This window comes from Melozone crissalis, unplaced genomic scaffold (genome assembly GCF_028551555.1).
Source record: "Melozone crissalis strain CALT ecotype California unplaced genomic scaffold, PUWL_Pcris_2 ptg000006l_1, whole genome shotgun sequence".
In the NCBI taxonomy this organism is placed as follows: Eukaryota; Metazoa; Chordata; class Aves; order Passeriformes; family Passerellidae; genus Melozone; species Melozone crissalis.
The window spans coordinates 24,099,651-24,110,346 of record NW_026535784.1 but is presented as its reverse complement, the minus strand read 5'-3'; the positions used below and the strand labels follow the sequence as shown (position 1 = coordinate 24,110,346).

Sequence of the window (10,696 nt, the reverse complement as noted above, 5' to 3'; positions counted from 1 at the left end):
TCAGGGAAAGGTTTGGGTTGAAAGGAACCTTAAAGATTATCTAGTTCCAACCCCCCTGCCATGGAAAGGGACACCTTCCACTAGACCAGTATGTGACTTCAGAGAATTCTCCTCCTGACTTTTTTTTCAGTAACAAAACATTTCTCAAAAGCCACTGGTCAGCATGAAACAGATTATGGTTTATTCTGTGAGAGAATACTTGCTCTGATCACTGTGTCTGTTGAGAGTTGATTGCAGCCAGGGAGACATCTGTGCATCATTCATTTCCTTGGCAAAATTAGATTTAGTTTCCATTAAGGAGTGATTTAAATTGTGAATTGTGGAGATTATGAAAAAAGTAATTTCTTATGTGTAGGACCATTACATGTAAACTTCAGAGCATGAAATCTATTTCCAAAGTGGCCAGCTTTAATTGCTTTTGCAAAAATTAATGTGCAGGTACAGTTCCAGCTGTCTAGACATGCACCTTTTTGTTGAGAGACAAGAATTCTCTTTCTAGGCCTCTGCTTTTCCCAATCCATTTAAAATACACTGTTGTTGAGTAGGTTTGTCAGAAGAAATGCAGTATCAAAACCTGTTATATTTGATCTTTCTATTTTTAATCCACTTGTATTTTTGGCTTCTGGAGTCAGATGAGTGTTCCAGGAACCTTATGTTCTCTGCCACTATTTTTTTAAAATAGATATAATTTTTATTTTAAGCATTTAGTTCCTTTGCTCATTGAAACTAAGCAAGAACCATCCTTGAAGTGGAGGAAAATAGGTCTGGAACACAGTATTTAAGGCCTTTTCCCACATGAATTTGCTGATGACCTATAAACTCTTGACATCCAAGAAATTTCTTTACCTTATCTGACTGGTTACTCCATGCTCAAGAATGCTTCATTCCCTAACTCTGAAAATCCAGGAAAAGTAGCAGGAAGCCTGCATTCATGAACAAGGTGCTTCTGATTCAGCTCAAAACACAGAAAGGTGGAAGCAGGACATGTGACATGGTCTGGAATAAGGAAGATTTATCCTTGGTGGAGGAAGATCAGATTAGGAATGTAAAAACAAACTGGACACAAAGAAGTTCTGTTTTAAACTCCCAATTGGTTTTTCAACCTTGAATTAACTAATAACTCTCTTAAACCAACATGCACTGAAAGAAAGCACTCCTATACTTAAGCAGTTTTTAGGCCTTCACTGGAAGTTTAATAATCACATGTCAATGGATTTAGGGTGATGTGGGTTCATTGCAGTTTAGTAACCTGTGAAATATTTAAGTGCAATTTTAAATAAAACAGACTTCTCAAAATTTGAATTTTATACCACCACGTCAGTGATGGCAAAGAAAGCCAAAAGCTTCCAGTAGAATTGTGGGTATTTGTCTAACTACTTTTAATTGTTGAGTTTGAACAAAATCTCACAAAGAATAAATCCCAGTTTTTACATAGAGTAAAATCAGTTATCTCTGTGTACTTTTCTGTTCATACCATGAAGTTATTTTCCTGCTATATCTTATTTAGTGTACCTGGTTTACTGCACCTTAATTGGTTCATGGGAGATTATTTTATTTCCCTCATGCATGAGGCTGCTTATTTGATGTCTATTTCCCTCTTGCACTACCTCACACAGCTAGTGAAGTGAGGATGCTTCTCCTGCATTATTTTTTTGGTCTTGGGTTGGGAATAAATCTGCACATTCATGCCAGCTGTGAAGATCTGATTTCTGGTGTTGTCCTGCTGCTGCCAGCAGAGATGAGGTACTAGTTCCTGCCTCTGTTGGACAATTGTCTTGCCCAAGAGTGCTCTGTCTCATGCTCCTAAGACACTTGCCTCAGTTAACTGTGTTGGATAATGTGAGGGAGAACTGGAGAAAAGGGAAGGGAAGCCTTTTCCCTCCTCTGTGTACCAGGTAGAAGTTGGCAGCAGATGAACTTTCTAAGCTGCATTACAGAAAATATGCTTCATTTTTTGTTGGACAGCAAAGCAGAGCTGGGGTGGCATTGGCAATACCTTTTCTTTACTTCTCATCATATAACTGAGCTTGGCAAGCTCCCTGTTCCCTTCATTCTTGTCCCTCTGCATGCTCTGGGGAGTGGCTGTAGTATCTATGATGAAGCTCCTGATTTTTACTATTGTATCTGTTTGAAACAGCGGCCAGTTAAATCTCTTGATGTGATGGAGAAAATAACTGGAAGTAAGTTCCTGTTGTTCAGGCTGTAACAGTGTGTGTGTTGTCTATTTTTGCCTTTATATCAGGAGCTCTTTCTTAAGTGAACTAAGAATTATTCTATTTTCAGATTAAATAAAAAGGAAAGTGACTTCATGAAGTGATGACTGTCAGGAAGTGCTGGGTCTGTTCCAGTTATGCCAATCAGTTAAACTGTGAGCATGCAGAGGGGGAGAGAGGGGAGATGGCTCATGGCACATCTTCCAACTCCTGCACTCAAACTATTGGGACCATCTGCTTGAGATTAAAGTGATCTAGTATGAAGGATGTGATCAATGCCTCAAATACAGCATTTCAGAATGACTGAGTTACTGTATTTCAGTGATGAGTGATAACTTAGAGATATGAAGGAATTACTTATCAAGAGTCAACTTAGGTTCTTTATTATTCTCCCTACCAAAGCAGTGATTGTACATTTCACATTTAGCACTTTCCATCTGGACTTCTAGGGAAGGGAAGGAGAAGAGAGAAAGATGATACAAAATTTAAAGAAGGACCAATTGAAAAACTGCCGAGGGAACGTGGCAAGGCTTTCCTTAGGTTATGTCAGATGTCACTTGCTACAAGTTCCATCCCAGAAGGCTGGTGCTTTTCCCATCCTACTACAAGGTCACTCATAAGCAGGTGGTAGATGCAAGTGAAGTAGCAACAGAGACATCCCACCACCCCCTCTGCATAGCAGTACATTCTTTTCAATCTTGTTTTGGATGAGAATGTTTGTGTATGGTTCAATACCACTATTTTTGGAAGGGTTTTAACATGCAGTATATGGTCCAAGCTCATCCTGTTTTTATGTCTGAAGTGGTAGAGGTGAAAGCTGCTTTTATCTTTACGTAACTGTTCCTGCAGCTTTAGAGGTCCCTGAGCCAACAGTCTCACTCCTCTCTGCACAGGAGGCGGATCCAGCACTTTCCTAAGGAGGACTGTCAGGAAAGAGGGGAAAATCAGGCAGCTTTGGAGAATCTGGCCTGGCAGGGAATGGAGAACCCTGAGAAAGCACAGCTGCACTGTGGTGGCACTGTGGGTGACAATCCTGTTTAGAAGCCATCTTTCTTGTACCTTTTCACTTCTATAAAGGGTAGGGGATTTAAGACACCCCTACCTCCCCTTCCCCCCCCCCCCCCCCCCCCACCCTTTTTTAGGGAACAAAATTCCGCCTTTTTGACTATCAGCATTACTCAAAAAGGAGGGCAGCTCTGTCTGCTCTGCCAGCACAAAGTGTTTCACCCATGAAAGATGATAAAAGAACTGGATCCTTCTCAACCCCTTCCAGTGTCAGTGTGTTGTGAAGATTGGAGAAGGGAAATACACCTACAGAAGTCCAAGACTCCTGGTGAAGGGGTGAGGGGGGACATTTCCAGCAGCTATGTTGTCAGTGAAGCCCCAGTAGGTAGAGATGATGTTCTGCTGCTCAGGTACACCAGCAGTAAAACTGGGAGTAGTGTGTCAATGACTGCTACGTCCATGGCATGCTGAACATGAAGCATTTATTTTATTTATGTGAGCAACACATTAACACGTGGCAAAGTTATACACTAAATTTATGTAGAAATATATTTCCCCCCACCCCTCCACACACCAGTCAACTGAACCAGGGGAAGAACTCTCAGTTAATTAAAAAATCAATTGAAGAAAATAAGATAGGAAATGTTTTAGTAATTTTCTTTTGTGTATTCTTCAAATGGCAAGGAATCATCAAATAATAAATACAGAGAATATTAACATACATTTCCTTACATATTCAGATGTTTCTTTTAAGGGAAATTAGGTTTCAGTCCAAATAATGATGAAAAACAGCTACAGCATTCCACACACTGAAACAAACTTGTTTCCTTTCTGGAGTGTCCCTCACAAGAGATACTCAAGAACCACATGTATTTCATACTGTGCAATGTGCTCTAGGATGATCCTGCTTGAGCAGGAACCAGATAACCCCAGTGGTTGTCCCTTCCAACATTTGCCACTCTGTGACTTTGTGTTTCATTCATTACCTGCCCAGCCATAGTCTAAGAAAGAACTTTCAGTCTGTAACCTAAACTGGACACTGTTTTTTCTCTCAAAGTATTAAAGTGCATAACAGCAGCTGTATCTTAACAGCTCACATAGATTGTGTTCCATTTTCTTAACAAAAATAGTTCTCCGTGAAGACTTTGAGTACTCCATCACCAGTACATCTACTGGTATAGAGTATGTGTGGACTACTTCTGGTGCAGATGTTTTGGATTTGTTCTAGCCTACAAATAAAAGACGTTTTTATACATGTAGGGAACTATGGTTCATATGACTGTTTACATATATACAAAATAAATTAAACTTTGCTGTCATTTGGGACTCAGGCCCATCTGAGGAGGCTGCAGAACTCATCTAGTTTCCACTAAAGCTTGAAACGCACCAGACAAATACCTCTAGACAAATATCAGGGATATTATTTTCTTTTTAGCAAAAAAGTAGATTAGTAACTGTACAGTAGGTAAAAAGCACTCCTTAAAAAAAATACAGACATTACACAAAAGGCTGTAGTAAAGTGCCTAGCAAGAATATAAAGGACAGGAGAATCAGTGTATGCAGACAAACAACATTGCATCCTTGCTACCCTGACTTCTTCACAAATTCTCCTGCATGCATTGTAACACTGACAATGGTCAGTATGTCAAAAAGAGAATTTTCACTTTGTTATAGAAAGTATTAGAGAGTTTAAAGCCAAGAGTACAGTCATATCATCAGAAATTATACTTTGGAGCATGATTGACTCGATTTTGTCCATACTCTACACAGTGAGAACTGCCAGGAACCCTCAAAGCCTGCTGACAGTGCTCTTCATGGAGACACAGCTCATGCCCATCTAGAGAGCAGATGTAGCTGCAGCCCCCTGGCTCAGACCTGCTTGATGTTTACATCTGAGCTACCATCCTTTCCCTTTCTCCTCCCTTCATCAGGTCTGTTTCCCATGGCTCCATCAGTTTTCTGTGAGGGGGACAGCCTCTGGCTGCAACAAAACTGCAGATTATTTAGGGCTATTGTGCTTTCCAAGTGTGACTTCTGAGACATGGAGAAGCCAGGCATTTCTTGATCCCTTATCCCTGTCCTTTCTCTACGTGGATCCCCAGCCTTACTGAGAGATCTCAGAGCCCTGGACACAGATAAACCGACATTAGAGAGATCCATTTCCATGATGTGTTTTGCTTGGGGAGGAAATCTTTTGTCTTTACATAAAAATATGGTGCAAGACACACTGAAGCTGAATTTCAACTTTCTACTCGGTATTTTAAATGCATGCTCCATGACAAACCACCCTGTGACTAACTGCATAAAAAACAAGACTCTACAGATAGAGAACCTGAAGTGTTAAAAAATATATTTTCCCTCTCCCCCTTATCCCTTGACAAGTTCGCCTTTAAACAAACACGAATATGAGGTAAGCTGACAGAACAACATTGAATAAAGAGCTGCAAAAAATCTTTTGGTAACTAGATCTCTGCAGGCATAATGTAAACTGTATGCTACCTTCATGCTAGTTTAAAAAAGGTGTTCTACATCAAGGGATCCACACTCTGGCACTTCTGGCAATAAACAGATGTTTTCAGGCTGGTAAAATTTCTAGATTCAAAAGAAAAAAAGTAAAATAAATACATTTTCCCTCACTAGAGAAAAAAAAAAAAGCCACATTTTGCTACACCAGCTATCACCTAAGTTGCAAACCCAAGAAAGACAAATTTTGAAGTTACCTGCTGGTAGGAGAGTTAATGATAGTGTCTTTTGCTTTCAGAATTATATCACTTAGTCCTGCTGCCAGTTTCTTAAACAAATGACTGGCATCTTTACACTGTGAACCAACCCGCTAAGTAATTCAGGTTTGATAATAGAAGTACTTTCCTGTTTCGACTGAACTCAGCATAGTCTGAGGTTTACACCTTTCTTTTTTTGACTTGTCTTTTTATCTAGCCCCCTAGAAAGCATAACTAAGTTCCTCCTAAAGTTGTTTTAAGAATAGAAATTTGCACTTAAATGTAAACACTGATACCATAAATGTAGTGTATACAAAAGGCACAAGACAATTAGATTTGTGTTGCTGAAACTTCATTGACTTTGAAAGCCAAAAATGCCTCTTTTATTCTAGTCAGTAAACTCTGATCCTAAGAAAGCTGCTAGGTCCTAACTTAATTAAATGGGATTTCCTATGTGCAGCAGCTTGGCTTTTTGGTATTGCAATCGAAAGTCCGTTGTCCTGTAAATGCAAATATCATAAGTAATAACAGTAAGTCACCTTGACTGCACATGGTATTCATCAAGTTATGCAGTAAGAAAGGCAGTGTCTTGAAGAAAAAGTGAAAAAAGAAATCTGAGACAAATATTGATTAATAGGAAATTAGGAGCTTGAAAGACCCTGGCCCTCAGTAACTAACACAGGTTGGTAAAAAGCCTTTTGGATCAAAGTTCAGGGCCAACATTTGCTTCCAAAGGGGCAAGAGCTCCAAACGGGACAATAAAATCCCATTTCATAGGACTATTCTGTGAAGCTGCCATCAAAATCCCCAGCTGGCCAGTTTCATTTCCATATTACCTCCCTGAACACAGGCTTTTCAGCTTTTCATTGCATCACTGGGCAGGGGCCCACTGTACCATTCAATTAACCAAAGGATTTTTTTCCCTCTCAACTTTTCCAACTATCTGTAGTGCAGACCTTTGGGAAAACAGAGGTTTTCCAATAATGTTTTCCAAAAAATGTTCCAATAACAGTCAGACACTTACTTAGGTCTTCTTCAAAAGTTGCTTATCAAGGGCTCAAAAGAAAATACAGTCCACCAAGCCACTAAACTATTCCTAATCAACACTGGCTGTTCTCCCAATTCATAAAGCCAGTTGTGCAAAAATTTGATTTTAAAGTCAACCACTTAGAACAATTTGAATTAAAAGGTGAATTTTCAAAACCAAGCCAAGAACATGAACTGATAGTAAGGAGGTCACATTCACATTTTTTTGTGCTGAATACCAAAGTAAAACCAGCCATTGAATTTTTACAATTGTAAACGCAGGCTCTTCTTTTGTACCACTTTCTAGTACTCAATCATCCTTCACCATTCAAACCCAGTAATTTTAAGTTGAAACATCCTTTATATGGTTCAGAAGTAACATGTTTAGTTTTGTGTTTCAAGCAGTGACATGGAGACAGCTAATCATCTGTCAGTTTGTTTTCTGAGCACATCCATAGAGGAGCAGACAGGAGCAGCTGGCCAACAGGGCTGATACTTGGAAGAATGCATCTTCCTTCCAACAACAGCTTGTTCTTAAACTGGAACAGAATATTAACCACAAAATACATTATTAGAATCAAAGAATACTTAAAAATGATGTTATTGTAGCAAGTTTCATCAACTTGAAGGGGAAAGTGACTAACAGCAGAATAAAAATCCCATCCTGAAGAAGAACCCAGTAAGACTGTTCACAGGTATGTTATTAATCTACTTCAGGATGACAGTGATAAGTACTGACTACACAGCAAGCAGGCCACCAGTTTATAAAATGACACGAGCTATTTTTACTTCCAGATACCAACATAATTAAAAAATAATTCTCTATTACATTAGTGTAAGCTACATCTGGCACTTTCGGTAATCAGTCCTCTGCTGAAATATGAGGGATTATAGGATACAGGATATTGAACAGATCCTTCACTGGGACAGAAATTCTAATTCTAACACATTGGCAGGGGCTGCAGGCTGTATTTTTCATATCCAAGATGAAATTACTTGGTTTTTGTGGTGACTTCAGCAGGTCTATTAAAAGTACTCTATTCAATCCCTAGGAACAAATATGATTCCTATATTGACAATATTGTAATGAAGTTAAATGTGAAGTAGCTAAAAGAAGTTTTTATATACAGGCCCTTATTCCAGCAACTGTATGTGGCATACATGTAGACAGTAATCTATCTTTTTCGTTAATTCTCCAGAAAGTTTTAACTGCCACATAGAAATACCTCAGAGTACAGGTACAACCAATCTGGTGCTTGTGCTCATGCCAAAGAATTACCAGTTCCTGCTACTCTTCTGAAAGTGCAGGAATCCAAGTGAGGCAAAACCAACCTCCAGGAGCCCCTTTATGTGACTTTAGGCTTCTCTTTGGAACATAACCTCCTCTGAAAGTAGTCTCTCTTTAAAATGCCATGTTCCAAAATGGACGCCTCCAAAAAGAAAAAAACAACACCAAACAAAACCCCCAAACCCACAGAGTGAAGTAATCTGACTGCAAACACAACTCTTTCTCAGACTGGACTAAAAGAAGAAAATTATTTAAAAAGAGTTCAAGATGTTTATCAAGCTAAACTGATGGGAAAATCCACCCACTTTTAACATATTTAGAACAGTCACAGACTATGTTTGATATTCAGAGTAATCTGAATGACAAAATTCCAATAAAATGTACACACTCTTCAAAGAAAAATTAAAGTTTAAAAGCTATTACTTAAGTAAATAAAGTCTTGGGACTTCAGAAAGTAGAACTCCAACCTGATAAAACTAGTTGCAATTCATTGTATTTCTGTAACAATTCAAGAATCCGTTTCTTTCAAGTCTGTCTCCAATATTTTACTCTTGATTAGTGATGACATGTGAGACATTAAATCAACTGAAAGTAAGTAATTTAGTCTTTTCCAGAAGCTGTTGTTTTGTTGAAAGAATGGATGGATTAAACAGTGCAGAAATGCAATGTTTTACATTTTGAACAAAGGGTTAGAAATGAGGGGTTTATATTCTATTAAAATATCCAGAGAGCAGGGAAAATTGCAGGCACTGTCTGAGTTTTCTTCACTCATCTCTTTAACTCTGTTCATCTGACACCCACATTTTCAACACCTCTAACACTTCACATCATCATCAAGTTTGCAGATGTACCTATATCTGGAACTGTGTCTTCATCACTGAACACAAAACCAGAATGTAAGGGCCAAGAGGTTTTGAAATTTCTCTCATGAACCAAACTGAACTTTTGGGAACTTTTTGGTACAAGCTATGGGTGCATCTGTTGGTATCTGCACACTTACTAGTTTTATAATCTGCCTTGACAGTGCAGTACCATTCCTAATGGGTCTAGTGACAATCACTGCAGTTCCCTGATGACTTTCCATGCCTTCTTCTTCCATGAGGGACCATGAGCAACCTCACTGCCATGACAGCGTGTCCAAGAGTCATACCACACATAAATGAAGGACATTCATTTGAGAAGCTTTTTCAGGATGACTGAAAAAGTGCTTCCAACAGCAGGGAAGAAATGACCTTGCTGGAACGACTCCTCCACATCAATTATTTGGTATGCAAAAATTCTTAGGGTTGGAGTCAAACTTTTTATACAGTTTAAATACAAAATAATTTAATTCCATAAGTTTTGGTGGAGTTAGCTATATTCAAGTACTAGAGTGAATGTGATGATTGTGTTCATTCTCCACAACACAGGGTAAATGTCAGCTTCTGTTATGTACCTAACAGAATTTACTAGCTGCTTCTCACGCCTGTGTTGCAAGATATTAATGCAAGAAAATATCATCTGTTGTTTTACTATTAAATAGGATGCAGCTCAGTCAGTACCTGACTCAGAGCACTAATAGCTTATATATTAGACTAAATCCTTTTTGCTTCATCATTTGATAGACTTTTACCTGTTTTAGCAGACAAAGCTATGATCCTTGCGTGCAGTCTTAAGAACCAGCCCAATTTTCAAACTTAGTGTTACAAATATTGGCTGAACAGCTTAAATACTCACAATTTTCCGTATCTTTCTAATTTAAAGGAATAATAATCATAATATTATATTGGACTTTTACCTAAAAAGCAATGAGTATTAAGATCAAACTAATTTGCAAACATTACACATCAAGAAATAAGAGTTTAAAGTTTTAGTTTAGAACTATGAATTCATGTGCTACTATATGTGGTAAAAAAATTAATTGAAGAAAACAGGAAGTATTTTAGTAATTTTCTTTTGTGCATTCTTCAAATGGTAAGGAATCATCAAATAAATAATAAATACAGAGAATATTAACATACCTTTCCTTATGTATTCAAATGCTTCTTTTAAGGGAAATTAGGTTTCATTTTCCATGGTTAATGCAGGATTGCTCATACCTTAAAAGACAAAAAATAGTATTCCCACAGGAGAAGGTCTCATTTCAAGATTTCATTACTTCAGCAAATTTATTTCATTTCATTATTTCAGCAAATAATACAATCATGCATGTATTGCATAGCTGCAAATAGGTGTCACCTCTTTTATAAGAAAGTTGTTGTCAAAGGTGCTATCAGGCCTATCTTAAAAAATAATTAGCACCTACTGGTATCAGTGTTCTAATGTCTCTTGGTCAGGTTTAAGTGGGAAAGGCACAGCAGCTTGACACATGGAACTTCCTACTAGCATATATTTTAAAAAAGCTTCATAAATTTTGGTTCATGAATACAAACAACATGACTGTGGCCATTATTACAATATATCCT

At 38.1% G+C, this 10,696-nt stretch overlaps 1 protein-coding gene across 1 annotated transcript in view; it reads right to left on the bottom strand.

Moving 5' to 3' along the window:
• Positions 1-3,681: 3,681 nt before the first annotated feature.
• The window catches only part of ZDHHC2 (zinc finger DHHC-type palmitoyltransferase 2), a 35,289-nt gene continuing 28,274 nt past the window's right edge, over positions 3,682-10,696 (bottom strand). Inside the window, exons 12-13 of the mRNA XM_054294586.1 lie at positions 10,253-10,330; positions 3,682-7,503 (exon numbers count right to left, since the gene is read on the bottom strand). Coding sequence (XP_054150561.1) covers positions 10,290-10,330 — 41 coding nt within the window. The 3' untranslated portion in view covers positions 3,682-7,503; positions 10,253-10,289. The remainder of the gene's footprint in view (positions 7,504-10,252; positions 10,331-10,696) is intronic.